The sequence below is a fragment of the Henckelia pumila genome, chromosome 3 (genome assembly GCF_033568475.1).
Source record: "Henckelia pumila isolate YLH828 chromosome 3, ASM3356847v2, whole genome shotgun sequence".
Classification (NCBI taxonomy): domain Eukaryota; kingdom Viridiplantae; phylum Streptophyta; class Magnoliopsida; order Lamiales; family Gesneriaceae; genus Henckelia; species Henckelia pumila.
Window position 1 is genome coordinate 177,340,235 of NC_133122.1, and position 23,892 is coordinate 177,364,126.

Below are 23,892 nucleotides of genomic sequence, written 5' to 3' on the forward strand. Positions count from 1 at the left end.
ATTTTCTTAGTTCTCAACAGGTCGTATCCATGTCGGTGGCATCATACTGAGCGATTGATCAATCTATAAACCAACGTACGCGGCGGTGGGATTTCCACCTCTGTGCTGCCACTTCACCAGCCCTCTCAGCTGGATCCATAAGCTCATCATACATAAACATCATTAGGAAGGTCACCGGGCCCAGGTATCCCGGCCTCCAACCACATCACTTTCCACCTTCACTTCAACTTCCATAAAAATATATATTTTTTTCTTAACATGCAATTAAACTTATCATAAAAATTCTTAATGATGCATGAATTTGAAAATTCTCACTTATTTCTTTATTTTCATGAAAATTTGTCCGTAAATATATATTTAATTTATTTTCTTAAAAATAATACTTATATATCTAATAAAAATGCATGCATGAATTAAATATATATTTACGAACATTTATTTTTTCTTCCAAGGACTTGTTCGAGCTGCTGACCACTAGACTTAAACTCAAAAATTCTTAGACTGGCCCAAAAATCCAAAAGCCCAACCTGACCTGGCCCATTAAGCTTCTTGGGCCCTCAAGCCCAAGAGAAACTAATGGGCTCACTTAAAATATAATTTAAGCCCATTAACTAATTAACTTAAAATTTAATTAATAAAATTATTGTTTACCCATTAATTATAAACTAGACCGATAAAATTATTAAACCCGACTCCACTTGGCCCAATAATTCTCATGGATCACACGGTCCATGACAAATTAATGGGCTCGCTTTCATAATTATTTAATCCCATTAAACTAGTCCAATTAATTAATTAATCAAGCCCAAACCCATTAATTGTTAATTAATCTCTCATTTAATTAAAATAAAAACACCCGAGCCCAAATAATAAAAATCTAAACCCGGACTAAAATTATTTGACCCATCAATTTAGACCCGAACCGGACCCGGATCCAAGGACCCAAGCCCGGCCCAAGAACACCCAGACCCACGTGACCTACTCCCCATTCTCACTTCCTAACTCCTCACGGCAGTGACCCTTTTCCCCTTTGCTTCAGCCCAACTCCGGCCACCCCTGGCCGGAGCTCCGCCGGCAGGACCTCCCCAGGGTCCTGCCTGACCGACCAGAGCAGCCCTTGGTCCAGCCAGCTCCCTAACTAAGCCACCCGATCCCCTCCTTCCTTGTTTTGATGCGCAGACTGCGCATCCACCACCCTTCCCTTTTCTGACCAGCTTCGGCCACCCCAGGCCGGAGCTCCGACGCCTGGACCACCCCAGGGTCCAGACAGAACCTTAGGACTCGGCTTGGCTCGAGTCAAGCCCCTGCCTGAACCAGCCGAAGCCTCATCCCACAACCAAGCTGCGGCGTTCCGATCCGAGGAAGAGCCACGCCCAGCCCTGCTTCTAGCCCTCTCCAGACCCTTTCCATCCACCTAACCTGACCCTAAGGGACCCTAGGTCGACCCCCAAACAGTAGGTAGCAGCCTCAAACAGCCATGCATGAAGAACCATGTCAAAACCGAGCCATCATCCTCAAAAACGTGGGTTATGCATGAATTATGAAAAATCTCTTGAAAATATGAAAAACTCATACATTAACATATCATTCATACTTAAAAACAGTGTATATGATTTAAATGGTGTTCAAAGATGGATTCGAAACGTGCCTTGTTGAAGATTTGAACAAAACGTTGATATCGACGCGTATCGGGCTCGCCGGGACGAACAGACCTTCAAACTAATTTAAAAACCTTGAAGAATTGGATATGGAGGCTAGTGATTCTGCTGTAAAAATGTGGGAGATGAGAAGGAAGAAGGTGGAGGCGGCTAGGTGAGTTTTGGCGTGAGATAAGGTGGGTTTTTAGGTTAGAATAAATTAAATTACACTAATTAAACTAAGTAGATAATTATACCATAAAATATATTTAAAACTCATAAGTAAAAATATAGGTTAGGTAACATAATGAAAATCCCGTAATAATAATTACATAGATTTTTAAAAGTTATTAAAAGTCATTAAAATTACTTATTTTGGGTAAAAACTAGCACATAATTAAATATATATCTAAATACCTTAATTTTCTTTAAATTATACCATAAAATAATATTTTAAGGCTCCTAAAAATATCATAAAATATTTTGGGTGTAAAAGTAATATTTCGTCCGTCCACGGTCCCGCCTACGCGATAAAAAAAATAAACTTTCTAAGATAAATTCATAAATCACCTCCTACCTATTTAAATGCCGAAACAAATATTTAAAACATGCTAATAAATCATATAATTTAAATAATCACTCATTAAAACAATTTGACACATTTTCACATTATTTTAAAATTATTAAATCCTCTAGTTATGCATGCGGATTTACGTGCCGAATTTCTGGGCGTTACACTTATTATAAGACCATCGCCAGCTAAAATCCAAACAGAATCACCCATATTTCTTGAACGTATTCAGGGTGATATTTGTGGGCCAATTCATCCACCATGTGGACCATTTTGATATTTTATGGTATTGATCGATGCCTACAGCAGATGGTCACATGTATGCTTATTGTCAACTCGGAATGTGGCATTTGCAAAACTAATGGCTCAAATAATAAAATTGCGGAATCAATTTCCCGATTATACAATCAAGAAAATAAGACTTGATAATGCTGGAGAATTTACTTCCCAAACTTTCAATGACTATTGTATGTCAATGGGAATTACTGTTGAACATCCTGTTGCTCATGTTCATACACAGAATGGATTAGCTGAATCATTGATTAAACGTATACAACTGATTGCTAGACCAATGATTATGAGAACAAAACTCCCTATTTCTATATGGGGACATGCAATTTTACATGCTGCGGCATTAATTCGCATCAGACCAAGTGCATATCATAAATTCTCCCCATTGCAGCTTGCATTTGGTAAAGAATCAAATATTTCTCATCTGAAAATTTTTGGATGTATGGTGTATGTGCCTATTGCACCACCTCAACGATCAAAAATAGGTCCTCAAAGAAAAATCGGTATTTATATCGGTTATGATAGTCCATCAATCATTCGATATCTTGAGCCTCAGACAGGCGATGTGTTTATAGCACGTTTTGCTGATTGTCATTTTAATGAAGAAATCTTCCCAATGTTAGGGGGAGAAAATAAATACATCGAAAAAGAAATCACATGGTATATACCATCATTATTACATTTGGATCCAAGGACCAAACAATGTGAGAAAGATGTACAGCAAATTGTGCACTTGCAAAGAATTGCAAATCAAATGCCAGATGCATTTGCAGACACAAAAGGGGTAACAAAATCATATTTACATGTTGTAAATGCCCCTGCTCGAATTGAAATTCCAAAAAAACAAATTGAAGACACTCATGATGTCATAAAACGCTTGAAGCGTGGAAGGCCAATCGGTTCCAAGGATAAAAATCCTCGGAAAAGAAAAGGCATAGAGAAACACGATGATCATAAAATAGAAAATGGTGTTCCAGAAGAAACACCTGATGATGAAAATGTTCTGTCAGAACCACAAACTGACGAGAATCGTGAAATCTCTATCAATTATATTAATACTGGAAAAATATGGAACCGAAAAGATATAGAAGATATTGATGAGATATTTTCTTATAATGTGGCATGTGACATCATAAATGAAAACGAGGATCATGAACCAAAAACCTTTGGTGAATGTAAAACTCGTCATGATTGGGCAAAATGGAAAGATGTCATCCAGGTTGAATTGGATTCGCTGAATAAACGTAATGTTTTTGTACCTATAGTCCTTACACCTGAAGGTATAAAACCTGTTGGATACAAATGGGTTTTTATTCGAAAGCGAAATGAGAAAAATGAAATAGTCAGATATAAAGCTAGACTTATTGCACAAGGTTTTTCTCAAAGGACTGGAATTGATTATGAAGAAACGTATTCTCCTGTTATGGATGCAATTACGTTTCGATATTTAATTAGTTTGGCAGTGTCTAAAAATTTGGAAATGTGTCTGATGGATGTTATTACGGCTTACTTATATGGATCACTTGATAGTGATATATACATGAAAATCCCTGAAGGATTTAAGATGCCTGAGACACAAAGTTCAAAACCCAGAGAATTTTATTCTGTAAAATTGCAAAGATTATTATATGGGTTGAAACAATCCGGCCGAATGTGGTATAATCGGCTAAGTGAGCACTTGATGAAAAAGGGATATGTAAATGATCTAATATGCCCTTGTGTTTTCATCAAGAAAACAACATCCGGATGTGTAATTATTGTTGTATATGTTGATGATTTAAACATCATTGGAACGAATAAAGAAATTCAAGAGGTTATGATGTACTTGAAGGAAGAATTCGAAATAAAGGATCTTGGAAAAACCAAGTGCTGTCTGGGTTTGCAAATAGAACAAAAAGAATGTGGAATTTTTGTTCACCAGGAAAATTATACAGAAAAGATCCTTAAACGTTTTAATATGGATAAATCAAATCCATTAAGTACACCAATGGTTGTAAGATCATTAAACATAGAAAAGGATCCATTCCGTCCATGTGAAAATGATGAAGTTATTCTTGGTCCAGAAGTACCATATCTAAGTGTCATTGGTGCCCTTATGTATCTTGCAAATTGCACTAGACCAGATATATCTTTTGCTGTAAATTTATTGGCAAGATTCAGTTCATATCCAACAAAGAGGCACTGGAACGGAATTAAACATATATTCTGTTATCTACGAGGGACGACAGATTTGGAACTTTTGTACTCAAAAGACACCAATCAAAGTATCATTGGTTATACCGATGCTAGATATTTATCTGATCCACATAAGGCACATTCCCAAATCGGATATGTATTTACTCATGGAGGCACCGCAATTTCTTGGCGTTCACAGAAATAAACACTCGTAACGACTTCATCAAATCACGCTGAGATTATTGCGCTACATGAAGCAAGTCGTGAATGTCTTTGGCTAAAATCAATGACACAACATATCCAAACTTCTTGTGGATTATCAGTAGACAAGAAGCATGTGACGTTGTATGAAGACAATGCTGCATGTATTGCTCAAATGAAAGAAGGATACATCAAAAGTGACAGAACAAAACATATTCCCCCCAAATTTTTTGCCTACACTCAAGAGCTTGAGAAGAATAAAGATATTGATATCTGTTACATTCAATCAAGTGAGAACTCATCAGATCTCTTCACAAAGGCACTTCCCACGAAGATATTCAGAAAGCATATATACAACATTGGGATGCACAATCTACGGAATATGTGAAGAATCACTCATGTTAACATGAGGGGGAGTTTACGTGGCTGCACTCTTTTTTCCTTACTATGGTTTTTATCCCACTGGGTTTTTTCTAGTAAGGTTTTTAACGAGGCAGTATAAAACACGTAATGAAGACAGTCATCATATCACGATCATCATCACAAGGGGGAGTGTTGAAAAATATATTATTATTATTAATATTATATTGAATATTGAATATTGAATGTTGAATGTTGAATATTGAGTTGTAAAATGTGGAAAATTAGTGTGTGATGATGTAGATGATGATGTATTTATTTTTGGACTAATCTCAAATGTGGATCTATAAATAGGTCTTCATTTGTGATGAAAAATACAATTGAGTTGAGAGAAAAATATTATAAAGTGTAAAGTTTGATATATTTTGAGTTTTGGAATTTTTACTTTTTACCATAAATTTTTACTTTTTCACAACAAATTCAAATTTGTTTTGAACATTCATTGTCTCAAATTTTTTCAGCTTTGCCGTCTCCATCAGTGCAATTAACACCATTTTCATCATTTGGCATACCATCTGTGCAAATAATAGAGATAAAACTAATAAATATAAAACATCATCTACATACTCAAATAATAAATAAAAATAATAATAATAATCTACATACTCAAATAATAATAATAATAATAATAATAATAATAATAATAATAATAATAATAATAATAATAATAATAATAATAATAATAATAAAAGTTGGAAGCCATATTCTGTATCCAAAAATGTTAAACACCGACAATATTGTGTCAAAATTTTGTTCAGTAATAAAATTTCTCTTAATATTCACACAAAAAATGATGAAACTTAATAATATTAAATATCATGACTCCACAATCTTAGAACCTAAAGATCCAAATCATTAAAAAATTAATTATTATTTAGATTTTCTATATTTTTTAATATGAATATAAAACGTTATTAAAAAACAAAACAAAAATCAAATGCCAAATCTTTCCTTTTGTAGAAAAAGAAAGAAATTTCCAAAATTATGCAGTAATCTTTCAATATTGTGTGATTTGGGAATCTCATTTTTTTAAAATTTTATTATATTAATATTTTGTTCACATGCATGAATGAAAATAATAATATAGAAAAGAAAATAAAGAAAAATAACATTCATGTTAGAAATAACGAAATAAAAGACATTAAGAAAAAATTTACCTTCCATTAAAAAATTATTGCTGCAAAAACGTATGAGTTTTGGGTGGTTGAGTAGGCAGGAAGAAGATGCTCATTAATTTATCTGATTTAATGTTCTGAAAAATTACGCTTATTTTATTGTCTTATACGGAACCATGGTTGGGTGGACAACCTAAAGTTAAACAAACCATGAAAAAGAAAAGAAAATAAAAAGATACATAAACTTTTTAAAAAATAATATTATTGGACACGTGTCAAGCAAATAAGGCACAAGGAGTACTCCTCCCGGAGGAGCATGTACTCTACCCTTATCTTATCAATATCTTACAAGACATTTTATGCAAGTTTAAACTTTTATGTACTACGTTTATCTCAATTAAGTCTTTTTTTTTTATTTGTCTCAAGCATATGAGTAAAAATTATTTTGGTATATGAACTATTAATAAAATGTCAAATTAGTACACGAACTATTGAAAATTGTTTAATTAATATATGATTAAACTCAAAAGTCAATTTTACTTTTTACTTAATTTTTTTAAGTCCATTATTGTTATTAAATTCAACTAGATACATATTTTATATTTTAAATTATTTTATTGATTAAAATTGTAAAAATAAATTCATATTTAGTACTGATTACTATACTATAAAATGAAAATTTTATATCATATATCCGAAAATGTATTCAACATGATATTTGTATATTATAAATGAAAAGACACACAAACACACACACACACACACACACATATATATATATATATATATATATCATATTTTAATTTTATTGATATAAATAGTAATATTATAACAGATAAAAGAGAAAAACTCATTTATTATATTTTTTTAATATAGATTATTTTTTAGTGCAAATTTTTTTATAATATAAATTTATTCTTATAATTGTAATAACATAATTTTGAAAAATAAAATGTGTATCTATTTTAATTTAACAAAAATATTGGACTTTAAAATAATTTAGGTAAAGGGTAAAATTGACTTTAAAACTTGATCATGTATCAATTAAACCATTTTCAATAGTTCATGTACCAATTTGATATTTTATCAATAGTTCGTATACCAAAATGAATTTTACTCCAAGCATATAGATTTGTACTTTTAATACCGAAAAATTCGGTATCCGCACCGTATCAAAATCATCGGTTTATCGAAAATTCAATAAATTTGATATTTTTTCAATGGGATAATCTCAATATACCCAAAATTGGATATTTTTTTCCCACCCCTAGCTCTGTCGCACAAGGTTTAAGGATAATTATTAACCTAAAACTCTGTCTGTTTGTAGGTTGCATTCTCGAGGGTTAACGCAATTCATTAACTCAGAGGAATTCATTAACTCAGGGGTTTATCCATCAAAACGCTCAAGTATTGTGATTCATTTAAGCACAATACCTTATAAACAAGGCTAGTTAACTAGTCTGATTAGCGCAATTCGTTAACTCGAAAGTTTATCCAATATTCATTAAGTAAATAGCTTGATATATATATACAGGTCATTATGTTAACTCGAAAGTTAATGCAATTAGTTAAATCGAATGTTTACCCAATTATCTTAACTCGAGAATTTTATCCAATATTCATAATCAAAAGGCGGTTCGGTCGTCGTTCAAAAAATGTTGAATGATATCTCTTCAAACGATTCACCGTGTAATAAAATATATTTATAATATGAATATATATATATATATATTATATATATATATTTTATATATATATATATCTTTTTATATTATTAAAGTAGAGACTCTCTAATTAACAAACTTTTAATTAATTGGTGAAGTTTGATTTGAAATTACTATTATCTCCTAACATAATTTTCAAAAAAAGCAAAATTATTGGGTAAAATAGTCATTTTATACAGTTTCTTCTTTTTTAGCCATTAAAAGCTTACTTTGTGCTCTTTGATATTATTTTATTTATAAAGTTGACACTCACTTTATAAGATATATATATTTTTGTGAATATTTGTTTAGAAAAAAGTTATATTTTTATTAATTTTTAATTTTACAATTTATTATTTATTTTCTTCGTTCAAAAAACGAAATGTACGAACACGCAACGCATACAACGAAATACTAGTATATATAATGTGAATGATGGCTTATTAGAAGCTTATAAACTATACAAATCGTAAGCATAATGCTAGTCGGAGACTCGAAGGGGGAGAAAATTAACTTACATTCCATTAAATTTATAGAGCAGTGTGTTCATAATCGAACTGATCTATCTGAAAAAACGGTCCAACTGGTCGGACCGTTTTAACCGAACGGTCGAAACGAAAAATCATTTATATAATTTAATATATTAAATAATATATTTTAAAAACTCAAAAATTATATAAATAAGACAAAAATATATATATATAACATATTTGAAAACTAAATAAAAATTTAAATATATTCAAAATATCAATTATAATTATAAATTATTTAAATAATAAATTATTTAATTTTAAAAAACAATAATTATTAAAATAATTTTTTTAATGAAGTAAAAATTCTAAATAATAATGTATATATATATATACAATTTTGCTATCCTGCCCACTCACCGTGCCCATCTAATGTGCCCATCATGAGATGACACTCAACTATTGGATGTGATGAATTGTGCGTCCAATAGTTGAGTGCCACCTCATGGTGGGCACATTATGTGGGCACGGTAGGTGGGAAGGATAGAAAAACTCATATATATATATATATATATATATATATAATAAATTTAAAGTTTTAAAAATAAAAAATCTTAAATTTTAAAAAAAAATAAAAAATTTCGAAAAAGTTGAACCGGTTTTCCAGTTCTTGACCGGTCCAATCGGTTCTTGAGCGGTTTTGACCGGTTAGACCGGTTTTCCAGTTTTTGGAGTCAGTCCGGACCGGAGAACCGTCCGGTTCCCGATCGAACCGGCCGATCCGGTTCCAAAAACATTGCTATAGAGTTATACTATTTTATAATTTTTTTTTAAGATTTGACTTTACAAGTTCGATGAGTGCTAGGTGCAATGATTATCTCAGGATAGAGCAATCGAAACACAACTCAACTCTTGAACTATTTTGGGTTTAAAATATTTGATACCACTGGTAAATAAAAAAAATACAAGATATATTTTTAAACTTAAATCTCCCCCTTCCGACCACAAGAATATGTGAATTATTCGAACAAATATGAACGAATACAACTGCTCGATGTTGATAAATACGATCGAAAATGAAAATGAGACTAAAATAGCATTTGAGAGAGCTTCTAGCAAGCACTTCTCAGTTTTTCGAAAAACAAAAGCTCTCTCAAACACTATGTAAATCAAGCAAGAACAGTGAATGAATGAAGAATATATCATGTGACAAAATGGCTTCTGTTCGATCTTAAAACAGTTTTTTTTGTGAATAATTTCACAGGTCTACGAAAACCAATCAAAATCTCCAAGACTATAGACGAGGACCAAGGATAGCGGGTAAAGCAGATATGCCAAGACTGATGTCCAGACGGGGAAAATAGTGCTGATACTCGACAGGCATCCGATTATGAGGGATACAAACAGAACCGTCAAGATCTCCGCAGAAAATTTCCATGCCACGCCTCGAAAATAGATCAAGGAAAGAAGAACAGCTAATCCCAGAATGTTGTTCATGAACACAGTACCATATATCTGCATTATATGTTGTTCAAATAAGTGGATTAATGACAAGAAATGACACTCATTTCTTATAGGGTAAATCTTTGATTACTTCTATTTTAATAGTCTAAGAGAAGAGAAGGAACCTCAGAAAATGTCAAAGATGTGGTGTGCAGTTTCTTCTTTCGTGTTTCATTGATAGCAGATACGGCTAATCTAGCGTTGGAGGCAAGTGGTATAAGCACAAATGCAACGTAAAATGAAGGCAAATTTGTAGCTTTAGAGAAACCCCGAACACTGTGTACTAGAGGCTCTGCTAGAACACCAAGTATCACAATCCCTAGTACCAAAAGAGAGATAGCTTTAATCCATGCTAGAGGCGATCTATCAATGAACTTGTCGTCAATGAGTTTATCAGTCTGTTCCCATGTTTTCTGCACAATTAGTTTGTGAGACAAAGTTAGACAATTGATATGAATTAACAGTTATGAAGTAGCAGACTTATTGAGGTTTACTTGATAATTATCATCTTCGGTCTTTTTTGGCTTGGGAATTTCGTCATCAGTTGGATTCAGCCATTTGGACATTCCCATAACAAATTCTTCCTCGTTAATTGACTGATCTCCATTTACATCAAGTTCTTCCATCATTTTGGATACTGCAAGATCGGCATCACCAGGAAGTATTCCAGACTGGATATTGGCCACTAGCTTCTTTAATTCAGAGTAAGATATGCTGTTGCTTTGGTCAAGATCGACGTCCTTGAACAACCTGAAATTTCCGATGTTCATAAATGGATACGAGAATTTTTCATGCAGCTATTTTATTCAGAAAACACTAATACTAGAATATATAACTGGACTCTTTTTTAAAATATACCGTTTTAAAGCAGCGATATCTGGTGACCCATCTCCTGTTAAAAGGCTTCCATATACAGAGTTTTGGAGTTGCTCCATTATATCTGGAATCAAACTTTCCATCATTTCACGTTCTTCCCTTTTCTTTTGAACCCATGGCTTAAGAACCTGAAAACCAGATAATAAGCTATAAGGGATTCCACTACATAATACAAATCAAGATTCGAATAACTTCTTGATATGTTGAAACATTGTACCCCACAATAATTTATCTCCTATTCCTATTCTTACTATAGAAGAAGATTTACATTGTACAAGTTCTTCACTGAGTTAACGGAGTGATATTTTTCACTAATTGTATCTTTGGTAATATGAAGCCATTTCGTCATCCCCTTGACAAATTCATCCATGGTTATTTTCTGGTCATTGTCAATATCGAATTCCTGCATTATCTCTGCAGTTGTATTATTCTTGTCCGAATTTACTCTTCTGAACTTGATTTCTTGCAGAAATTCTTTTAGCTCATTGAAAGAGATAGTCTTATCTCCATCTTGATCTCTTTGCTCAAACAGCCTGCAAAAAATAAGCACGGATAATTCAATCAGTGTGTAACCGAAATTCGAAAAGAAATATCCATGGGCCAGGAGTCGACCTCAACACAAACACGACGGAGACTCGTTCGATGCTAATAAGACAATTACGGTACCTATAAACTCAACTAAAAAAGAGAGCACTCGATCAATTTATCTACTTTGTCAAAAGGTACCTTCTTATGGTCGTCACATTCGGTGAACCATCATCGGTCAAGAGTTTGCCGGTCGTCTGATGCTGCATATGTTTTAGGATGTCTAGTACTAAATGCTCGTGTTTTATATATAGTAAGCGCCTCCTTTGAATCCAAGGTTGGAAAAACTGCTCAATTTGAGAAACAAAAGAGCATGGTTAGAATGATCATGGAACAACAATTATATTTCCTTAAATCAAATCATTTTTTAAACATCCCAAAAGACATAATATGAAGATTAAAGCATCCCCAAAAGGCTGAGCCCAATCAAACATGTCAAGATCACAAGACAAACCTGATAAAAGAAGTAAGAAATCAGGAACACTAACGAAACAACAAGAGTGACAATCACAAAAGCTCGTTGCCCATAGAAAGGCAGGTGAAAAGCTGATGGAATCAGAATGATCACTAATGGAATCAAAGAAAGAAGCATGATCCTGGCGGTGAAACAAGTGCCCAAATCTGTAATCACGCCATAGCCTACAATACAACCAAATAATGACTAAATCAAACATCAAAATACACAGTAATCGAAACGCAGAACTGGACCGGATACAGATTCACACACACACACACACACAAATCGAGGGAACCCACCTGGCCATTTCGAAATCAAGAATTTCTCAATTGGGTTGTAATATTTACTATCGCCAGCATGGGATTCCAAGTGCTCCTGAAAAGATTGACGGCTGAGTGTAATACAAGTTCCCCAGATGAGAGTGAGGAGCAAAATGGTGGATCCGGCAAGAAGCCCGACGCCCGTCAGCACGAACTCCTCAGTTTGTTCTTGGCTGCTGGACAAGCCAGAGGCTGCGGGGAAAAGAAGAAAATTTGAATATATAATAAACTTTTTTATTTTTACTTTTAAATTTTTATTGATACTATTCTAAATTCTTTATATTTATTAGTACTTGCCATAACAAGTTACGTTCTTATACAATATGTTTTTTTTTTAAATAAAAACCAAAAAAAAAAATGAAACAATTTAAATATATATTAAAAGATAAAGTAAAGAGGATGAGGATTTGGACATACCAACCCTTCAATTTTAATAAAATATAAATAGATTATTTAATTTTTATTTATTGTTATTTATTTTAATTAAATTGTTATGATTTATATTTATTACATCTATTATCCCTGTGAAATCACGAGTGTTGAAAACTCATGTGACTTAAACCCCTTGTGTTTTCAAATTTTGTTTACAAATACCTCTGGAAACAGTCTAGGAGTGTCAATTCGGGTAGGTCGGGTGAGTTCGGATCGAGTTGACCAAAATATATATTATTTTAAAAATTTTCAACCCGAACCAACCAAAAAATGGCTAACCCGGATCGAACTCAGCTAACCCGACTAACCCGATCAAATTGATTTTATTTTTTTTAACAAAATAACTAAATAAAAATTCAAAACACATAATAATAAAATAATATTTAATTTAATCACATAATAACAAAATCTAAACTCATATATAATTTAAAGTTGAAAGTATAGTTGTATAAATTTAAAATATACTTACTAAAAAAGTAAAAAATTATTTTAAAAAATCAATATTGTACAAAATAAACATTAGACGATGAAATTTTATTATATTCATATACAATAAATTTTTTGATACAACATATAAAAATGTATCAAATCTTTCTTAATTTTATATAAAAATAATAATAAATTTCGGATCAACCCGAGTTGACCCGAACCCAACCCGATTAATTTTTTCGGGTTAAATTTTTGGGTCAACACGATCCGACCTGATCCAAAAAACTTACAACCCTAACCCGATATTTTTCGGTTCAACTCGTGTCGGATTGATAGTTTAGCTTGATTTTTGACACCCCTAGGAAACACGTACGAACAAGGGATCGTGTGCTCAAAATTTGAAAACATGAGGAGTCATGTGCTCAAAATTTAAAAATACAGGGAACTAATATATCATAATATTTTCATAAGGGTTTTTAAGAATTTCAGTATTTCACGGGGTAGTGTAGCAATTACTTTTTTTAATACAATTCTGGTTGTTTACTACTATTATGATTTCTTGTTTTTTTTATTATAATATGAATTTTCTTCTAATAATTAATATTATCCTATTTTTACTACCGTTACCACTGTTATTGTACTTAATAATTATTAATAATTTATATCTCAGTACAATTTATAATTATTTTTTTATTGATGCCTTATTATGATGATTAGGATAATTCTTATTATTTTAATAATGTAAATTTTTTAAAAAAGAACACTAAATTAATTCCATATTTTTTAACTAAATTAATTCCATATAGACTACAAGTGGTTTTTATTTTGTTTGGACATTTCCAACACAACACTTAGTTTTTTTGACAAGTCCAAAGTCAATACCAAAGTCAATTAGTTTTTTTGACAAGTCCAAAGTCAATCCAAAAAACTAAATTATTATTAAATACAGTACAAGTTTATATATATATATTTGAGATAAACAAAAAAAATATGATTTATATAATTGAAATGAAGATATTATAAAATAATCTTTATAAAATAAACATTGTTTCTCACGGCGGTTCCAATACCAAAGTCAATTCAATCTCAATCATAACAAACATGTGCTCAACTAAAAAAAAACAAATATTTTATAAATTGCATGGTTGAGTACGTAAATTACTTACCAAGAAGAATCAATGCTTCAGGAAGTGAACCGATAATTTGAAACACAGAGGCACCAAACACACCAGGCCCTAGAATCTTGAAAACCCTCTCCCCGCCGGAGCCGACGTAAGACTCCGCCGCGAACAGCAAGTATTCGAACACAATAATCAAGAACAAATGCCCCCCAACAGTGGTCGAACACGGCAAGAACCCATACATCTGCTCGCACTTTTCCTCATCGGCGCCGATTAACGCCACGGACCCTTTCATCATACGTATCAGCGAATTGTGGTTTCTTTCAAATTCATCATCCGCCCCGTCTGAGACCAACTCCAGTGGAACCGGCCTCGAAATCACGCTCGGGCAGAAAGTCGTCATCAGCAGTATGACGACGAAAAGAAGGAGATATGAGAGACTTGGGGTTTTCATGGTGAAAATTTGAGCTTTGCAAAGGAGCTAGAACAGTACTACTTGTGCTCACTTTGTGAAATGGGATTTATGATTTATACATGCAAATGTGAGATTGCTAGAATATACTGATTTGATTGGTTAGGAATTGGCAGCCATGGAAATTGGTTTCATAGTGTTATCTACAAAAACAAATTTCTTGGCACTTTGTTTGATATTATTATTCTTCTTCTTATTTAATTGGTTAAATGGAAGCACATGAATCATGCTTGTTGTAGGCTTGTTGCAAATTGAGAGTCTGGATAAAACTTCGTTATTTCACTTCTTTTTTTTTTTTTTTTCAGAAACTATTTCACATTTTATTTTACCTATAAGGAGAATAGATCGGGTTCGGGTAGGATTTCATACCACAGACCCCATCTCAATTTATTATATATTCTACCTCATCTCCATCGGTATTCAAATTTCATCCACATCCTAATAATCATCGGATGATGAATACTCATATCATACCCAAATATCTTATTACCACGTACAATTATATTTTTTTTCAAATTTTATTGTTTAGATAAAATTATGCTTATTCACCAAATTTTTATAAGAACAATAAAAAAAATGAAAGATAAAAAAAAAATTAACAAACTAAACATAATATAAGAAATAGAAAAATATTATATATAATTTATCTCAACACCATTATTCTACACAATAACATTATACTAATAATTTTCTATGTTACATCCAACTACAATCATTCAACAAAAATAAATTATAATTAAGATTATTTCAATATAATAAGTACATATATATATACATATATATATATAATATGTGTGTATATATATTTAATCGAGTACTTATCCAATTTCCAAATCCAAAATTCACATATCGAATTGCCTATTCATTTAATCGAATCCATAAAATACCTTCATACCCTTCTCAATTCGGATAGGGTATCCTATTCTCCATCGAATTCGAAGGAAATTGTCAATTTCTATAATTTTATTTAATTTTAAAAAATCATCTCTCTACTACGAAATAATTTTTTATTCCTGTTTTTAAAATTTTTATGCACGTTTACTTTTTTTAAAAAAATATATATATACACACTATTAAAAGTATTTTTATTAAAATGTTTTATCATAATGATTAAATAATATTTAATCATTTTTTTTATTTTTTAAAAGTTTATTTATGTTAACTATAATTTTAAAATAAATTATAAAAATGAGAAATAAAATAAAATATTATAATGTTCAATTTTTTCATGTAATTAAATAATATTTAATCATTTTTTTTATTTTTTAAAAGTTTATTTATGTTAATTACATGAAAAAATTGAACATTATAATATTTTATTTTATTTCTCATTTTTATAATTTATTTTAAAATTATACTCAGTATTTTTTTAATTTTATGTTATAATAAAAAAATTAAAATTGTCTTTATGTTAGAATATATATGAAAATGTAATGGCTGGTATTTTCATATTTTTTAGTTCGTGAAATAATATAACTTCATCGATATTTAATCATGTTGTTATTCAGTACCAATATTAATATAATTTGGTTTTTTTAAAATAATTTTTTTCCAGCCAACAATATTAACGATTTTCCCGAAATTTATGATATGTTTATTTGATGGATTCATAGCAAATACTTTATGTTGTTTTTTTTTTAAAAAAAGAACAACTATATATATTTTGATCATTATAATTTAAAATAAATATATTAGGATAGGTAGATATGTCATTTTCGTCGATATATTATAAATTTCAAAATTTTAGATTTGTTTGTAGATATTTGACCATCGACATAGAATTCCATTAAAAAAAATCACCCAAAAAAATCTGCAGGAATTCACAGGATTTTTTTTATAATTTTGTGGCATTTTATAAAAGACAACAAAATTTATCAAACTCGACAACAGTATATCATTTAAAAAATTCACTAAGATTTGTACTGAATAAAGTCATCCCTGGCTAAATAAAGTCAAAATACTTAACTTCATTTGGATAAGTACTTATAAAATATTTGTAAAAAAGTGTGTCTCAAATATAAAAATATAAAGGATCGAAATCGTAAAATAACAAACATATAAAACTAAAATTACAGTTTTTCTTAAAAATAAGTTTAGGTTTAAATATAACAACTACTCTATATATGAAGCGTTTGGACATACTGAGTGCGCTAAAGAATTGCTAGATATACGTTAGATCCCCTATCGATAGGGATGTAAACGAGCCGAGTCGAGCCGAACAGTATCAGGCTCGGACTCGGCTCGTTTGGTATATGTGGAGGCTCGGGCTCGGCTCGAGCTCCAGCCGAGCTTTTGTAATAAAGCTCAGCTCGGCTTGGCTCGGCTCGTTTATTGAATTTGTAAGCTCGGGCTCGGGCTCGGCTCATTTATCATATGAAACGAGCCTGGCTCGAGTTTGGCTCGTTAAACGAGCTCGTTTTCAAGCTCGTTGGCTCGTTTAACTGGCTCGTTAAGCAAGCTCGTATTATGGCTCGAGTTTGGCTCGTTAAACGAGCTCGTTTTTAAGCTCGTTAAGCAAGCTCGTATTTTGGCTCGTTAAGTGGGCTTGGGCTCGGGCTCGAGCTTGTTTTCGAGCTCGTGAAGCTTAAATACAAAATATAAATCTCTATATAAACTAAAATTAAATTTTTCTTAAAAAAATAAAAATGACAAACATAAATAAAACTATAAAATTAATTATCAAATGTATGTCATATGCAACAGTCTACTACAACGATACACAATAACAATATGACATCATTACATTATACATAAAAAACCCAAATTAGAAAAACCATTAGAAAAGTGCAAACTGCATTTCCAATAAAAATTAAATACATCCTGCAACCAACATTCTTCGCAACATCATCTCTAATAAAAATTAAAAATCATCATGCAATATAAAAATAAAGTTAGTATCACAAAGTAATATAAGCAAGCAGAAAATTGAATGCAACAATCATTTTTTAAAATACGTTTGTAATTTTAATTAGTTGTTATAAATATCGGTAATTTTAATTAGTTGTTATAATTATCGATAATTTTAAATTACGACACGTTTATAATTTTGTGTGTATCTAACGTATCGGTAATTATTATAATTATGAAAAACAATTTTTGAAAATAAGTTGTTGTTTTTGAAGAGTTATTCCATTCGCAAATGATGTATTAAGTCGTTGTCTGCAACTAAATTTTTGAAAATATTAAATTAAGTTTTGAAAATATTTTAACAAAAACTTCAGCCTACCACAAATTTATGGACACCTATATGGTGACATAGTTTTAAAACATCATTCTACATAATAATTCTAATGATCACATATAAACATCATATTATTTAACAAGAGTGAATTCATAGTTTTAACTTTTAAGTTTTAATCATAATAAAATTTGGTTTTATAATTTGTTTGATAATTGATAAGCTTATTTTTATTACCTATACCAATGAAATGATATTATTATTCCACAAATTCTTTTAATTATATATAATGATTTAATTATACCAATGTGTGATATGATTTATATCATAATCTTTTCATCTCAATTATATATACCTAATTTTTTCTTCACATAGATAATAATATCATTAAAAGAAAATATATAAAATGAATGAAAAAAATTGTTCTTGTATTTTCATGGCTATATACATGCATGTATTTTTGTAAACAAAATTACTAAATACAATATAAATTATAAACCTATATACCTTACATTTGATTAGGGTTGTATTATTTTGTTAATATAACCCGAAGTATGTCATAAAATTATAATCTAAAATAAAAAAAAATATTATTTAATATTAAAATTTAAGATATTTTGTGTTCTACCTTAAACTTTTACTTGACAATCATAGACACCTAGTTGTTTAACAACTCATGTAACAATAATTGATTGAATATACAAAGTGTTACATCAGTTGTTGTCCATGTAAGTGCTTAAGATTATTGTCCGTACGATACCAAATTTATATATAAATATATATATATATAAATATATATATATATATATATATATATATAATTATTACCAAAACGTAATTACCAATAAAAAAAATAAACATAATCAAATATATGTTTTTTGGTTCAAAATTTGATATAATATTGTCACTATTTTTTATTTTAACTAGTTTTTGTGTGAAAAATTATTCACAAACGATATAGATGCATAATAATGTATCTATTTTTCTATAAAAAAATTTAAATTTGATTAAATGTTATCATTATTTTTTAATTACACTTAACTTTTTTGTATCCATATATATGTGTGAAAATATCCATAAATTCTATCTGTAATGAAATTATGAATTTGGCTTCACAATTTGAAATTTGATCGAATATTATAACTAATTTTTATTTCAGTTAATTTTGTGTCTCCATATCGTGAACATTTATATAAATAAAATATATGCTAATATAAAAATTTTATTTTATATTTGATTAGATGTTATCACTTATCAGCAATTTTCTATTTATTACAATATACTAATTTTTGTTTTAAAATTGAAAATTTGATATGATATTATCACAATTTTATAATTTCAAACAAATGTTTCGTGTGCATATATATGTAAAAACAATATTAATAATTTTTACAATAATATTTTAAAAACAAATAAATTTATTATATCATATCAATACTTTGATATAAATTTCAAATACAAATCAAAATTTTATTATTTAAAAAAACAAGTTTTTTCTAGGAATATTTAATTTAATTTTTAAAATATTATAGATTTAAATTTACTCAATGAGCATATAAATAATTAAACCAGCCGTGTTCGAGAAACTATATAAATTAATATATTTTCACAAGCCAAAAAAATGAGTCGAGCCCGATCCAGAACCTGAGCTCAAGCTGACGAGCCACTAAACGATCCAATCCCAAGTCCAAGCCCGAGCTCGCAAGCCACTAAACGAGCCGAGCTCGAGCCCGATCTGACGAGCCACTAAACGAGCCGAGCTAACAAGCCATTAAACGAGCCGAGCTAACGAGCCATTAAACGAGCCGAGCCCAAGTCCGAGCTAACGAGCCACCTAAACGAGCCGAGCTCGAGCTCGAGCTTCCGAGCCTATTAACGAACATGTTCGCGAGCTAACGAGCCGAACATCCTTAAGCTCGGGCTCGGCTCGTTAAAATTTTCGAGTTCAAAATTAAGCTCGGGCTCGGCTCAATAAGCTTAACGAACGAGCCCGAACGAGCTTTTTCACGAGCCGAGCTCCGAATAGCTCGCGAACAGTTCGGTTCATTTACATCCCTACCTATCGATATAATCAAGCATACGTTAAAAACCTTTTTTTTCATATTCCTCAAATTTGTTCGTAGTATTTGAAAAGACTTCAGTCAATATATATCACAACTGTAATTAAATATATTTAATTACTTAAAAAGAATAAAAATTATTACGAAAATAAATTCTAAATATTAGTTTTTGAAAATTTATAACGATAATTGACAAAGAGTTGATCAGGCTGAAAGTTAAAACTAGAAATCGAGCTTACGGAAAACATGTGGAGCTATACGACATGGTACGTATTGTGAGTTGTGACATTGTGTGGAATGATAATTAATAGTTATTCAAATATGAATCACAAAAATATGGTTTCACTCATTAATTCTACGAGAAGGATCTCCTAGCTACTTCACTGGCGGAGCTAGTTTTGATGCTCACATTGAACTCAAAAATAATATATATATATATATATATATATATATATATATATAATATTTTTGTACCCAAATTTTTAAATTTTTATCTACTATGATTGTTCAATTACTTACACGAGACCCAATAAAGCAACAAGTTTATTCCTTTTATAAAGGAAAAAACAATTGTTTTTTTTGTCATATATATTTGTCATTTTGTGATTTCGATTCTCTATATTTTCAAATTTCAGTTTTAGTCCACTATTTTTATTTTTTTGATAATCTTAATCGTTTTGCGATGTAACGCCGACATGACACCAACATAGCACTGATGTGGAGCTAACGTGTAAAGTGTCACTTAAGTATTTTCGAAAAAAAAAGACTAAAATTATCAAAAATCGAAACATGCAGTACTAAAACTGAAATATGAAAACTTAGAGGACCGAAATCGTAAAGTAAAAAACATACAGAACCAAAATTACAATTTTCTCATTTTATAAATTATAATTAGTATCTCGTCTGTGCGATACAGAAATATTATTTTATATAATTAATGAATAAATTGAGAAATTAAAAGAGTTTGAATTGCTTAAAATAAAAGTAAACAAAATTAATTATAAATCATACAATTAAAAGAAATAGAAGTCACGAATTCTGAAAATTTTCTTGAATACATTGAATCTTTTTGGTGGCTACTACTACCACATATCAAAATTTAGAGAACTAGTTACAATTTTTCCTTTTTTAAGCCCAAATTTAAAGTTCAAATTTTTTTATGTTATTATTACTCAGGTATACAATCTATAACTTTTTACACAATATTTTATCATATCAAAATTTAGAGAACTCGTTATAATTTTTCCTTTTTTAAGCCCAAATTTTAAGTTCAAATTTTTTTATGTTATTATTACTCAGGTATACAATCTATAACTTTTTATACAATATTTTATTTTCACGAGTCACGAACATCATACGTTTTAATTAATAATTCTAATTTGTATTACTTATTATTCAATCTTCCATATTATCTATAAAATCCAAAATTTAGGTTCGTTTTTTCTTCAATGTTAGTCGGCCATTCAGTTGTTTTAAAATTTCATGAATTCATGCTTATTTTTTGAATATAGAATGTATATTTTCTATCATATTTTTTATTGTGGATTTTGTACGTGGTGTTCTTCATCAGTTTTCCAAAATTTTCCCATGAACTAACAGGTATTACTGGCTGTGCATAGCTTGTGTTCGAACTTTAGGACACATTATTTTGGCTGTTGATTAACCAGTGTCTTTTTTTTTTTTTTGTTTGCTTTATTAGTTATAGTATATTATTGCTTACATTAAACTAAAATCATGACTCCGTCCATGTCATATTCCACCCGATTCATTAAAAAATATTACTTTATGTTAAATATATTATTCTTCATTGTAAATATAGCAAGTCAATTCGTTTTACGAATATAAGATCTTGTGATAAAAGTCATGTTGTTAAAAAATGATGTTCTTTTTATCATGACCATATATATCTATACATATTTATTAAGTAAAAAGGCTTTATAGAAATTAACATAATCTCTTGGTATTACATCCTAATTTTAAAATTTCAAATTATTCGAAAAAGAGTGAGAAATAACTAATATAATTCATTATCTCTTAACTATTCCTTATGATTAATATTTTAACCTAAAAAACATTCATTTTTTGTTTTCATAAATTTATTAGATTTTTTTTAGAAATTAATTTTAATAAAAAAAATCATTTTTTTCGTCACACACAACATATGTGTGCAAATATGATAGTAATTTATAAAAGTAGGGGACAGATAATTTACGTCATCGGTCAAATGCAAATTATAAGCCTCTCTCATTCATTTAAAACCAATTAAAATTCCAATAATATTTTCTCCCCAGAATCGGACAACGGCGGAGTGATAATTAGTCCATATTTTCTGGAATTTGGAATATTTAGCAGCCATAGACCAATCATATATACTCGCGCCCCAAACACGTGCCCCATCCTTTCTTGTAATTACTTCATACAAACAATAATAATTAATAGATTTGTAATTCATGAAATAAAAAAATAGAGATATTACGATAATTTCAACATTGACCATACCTCCACGAACCAATTATTAATGCCTACATACATGTATGAATTTATGGACTATATATGCATATGAATCATGGTTTTTGCAGCCAGTTGACAGCCAGGATAACAGTGATTTTTTAACATGTTACTTTGCGTACACATCACACATGCATGTCTAAATTCACATACATTATCGTGAGTTAGAATGTGGTTTGAGATTAGTATTTTTTTATTATAAGTATGCTAATTAGTGGATGTGAAATTGGTAACAAATATTGTTAGTAATGTTGAATGAATTGTGAATTGGGCGTCAAAGGCTTTTGAAATGATTATCCAAATGTGTTGAATAAATTCAAATTTGTTGAATAATTGGAGGGAAATTTTGTTTTGGTTTGTCCCACATTGGAACAATTCCAATGTGTTTGACTCCTTAAATAACCCAAATTTGATTTACGGGATTGGGCCCTTAGGGCATCGGATGTTTTGTAAAGGGGCAAGACGCTAACCAATGTAACAAACACAAGCGCGCGTGGCCGGCTCGGCAGGGCGAGGCGAGGTCCTATGATCAATTATTCTTTTTGAATAAAATTTGGTTAAAGAAAAAAATAATAATAAACAAAATTTATTTTTTTTAGTGCACTCGATCGGTAAGAAACTACCGACCGAGCGCAGCCCTCGTCTGCAAAAACAGCAGGTTGGCCAAAAGTTGGGCGCTCGATCGGAGGAAATTTACCGATCGAGCGCAGAATCGTTTGAGCGAAACAAAAACTTGGTGAAATGTGGGGCGCTCGATCGGTTAAAAATCACCGACCGAGCGCGCCCTCTACAGTCCGAACAGTTGCATCTGTTTCTGGGCTTTTTCTGTCATGGGTTGCATCCTTAGGCCATGAGATGTATTGTTTGAAGTCTTAGACTATATATATGATCAATTATAACGTATAACTATATAGAAAAACATCTGAAATGCAGACAAAACATCTGAGAAAGTAAAACATCAGAGTTTTTGCTTTCACTGCAATTTTCTCCCTCTATCTCAAAAGAATGTTGTTTACATATTTTAGTTCGCTGAAGTTCGAGATATTTTTTGTGCTGATATATCTCGTTCGCAAAGTCGTTGTATCTTAGAGACGATTGTCGCCAACGTTGAGCACTTTGAACGGACAATTTCGTCTTGCGGATAGAGAGACTCTCTCGCCTTGACTTATTCTTTGTTGCTGCTGTTGGTTGTCAAGTTCTTCAGAATTCGAAATACTATCATTACAACAATTGCAAGACAAAATTGCCCGTATTTCTCGGATTCTGAAGATGTCTACCGTTTTTTTCACTCCGCTCGCTTCCGCCCCCGCACATGGAGAAAAACCGCCAAAGTTTTCTGGTGCTGAATTCAAACGTTGGTAGCAGAAG

The 23,892-nt window shown here is 30.6% G+C and overlaps 1 protein-coding gene across 1 annotated transcript; it reads right to left on the bottom strand.

Annotated features, from left to right (window-relative positions):
* Positions 1 to 9,766: 9,766 nt before the first annotated feature.
* On the bottom strand, positions 9,767 to 14,809 carry LOC140891506 (sodium/calcium exchanger NCL2-like). The gene is made up of 9 exons (XM_073300025.1): positions 14,352 to 14,809; positions 12,304 to 12,516; positions 12,002 to 12,186; positions 11,689 to 11,834; positions 11,231 to 11,495; positions 10,945 to 11,090; positions 10,581 to 10,836; positions 10,212 to 10,499; positions 9,767 to 10,098 (listed from the first exon to the last, which is right to left on the bottom strand). The coding sequence occupies exons 1-9, from the start codon at positions 14,758 to 14,760 to the stop codon at positions 9,850 to 9,852; spliced, it is 2,157 nt and encodes a 718-aa protein (XP_073156126.1). The 5' UTR covers positions 14,761 to 14,809; the 3' UTR covers positions 9,767 to 9,849.
* Between the last annotated feature and the right edge of the window lie 9,083 nt (positions 14,810 to 23,892).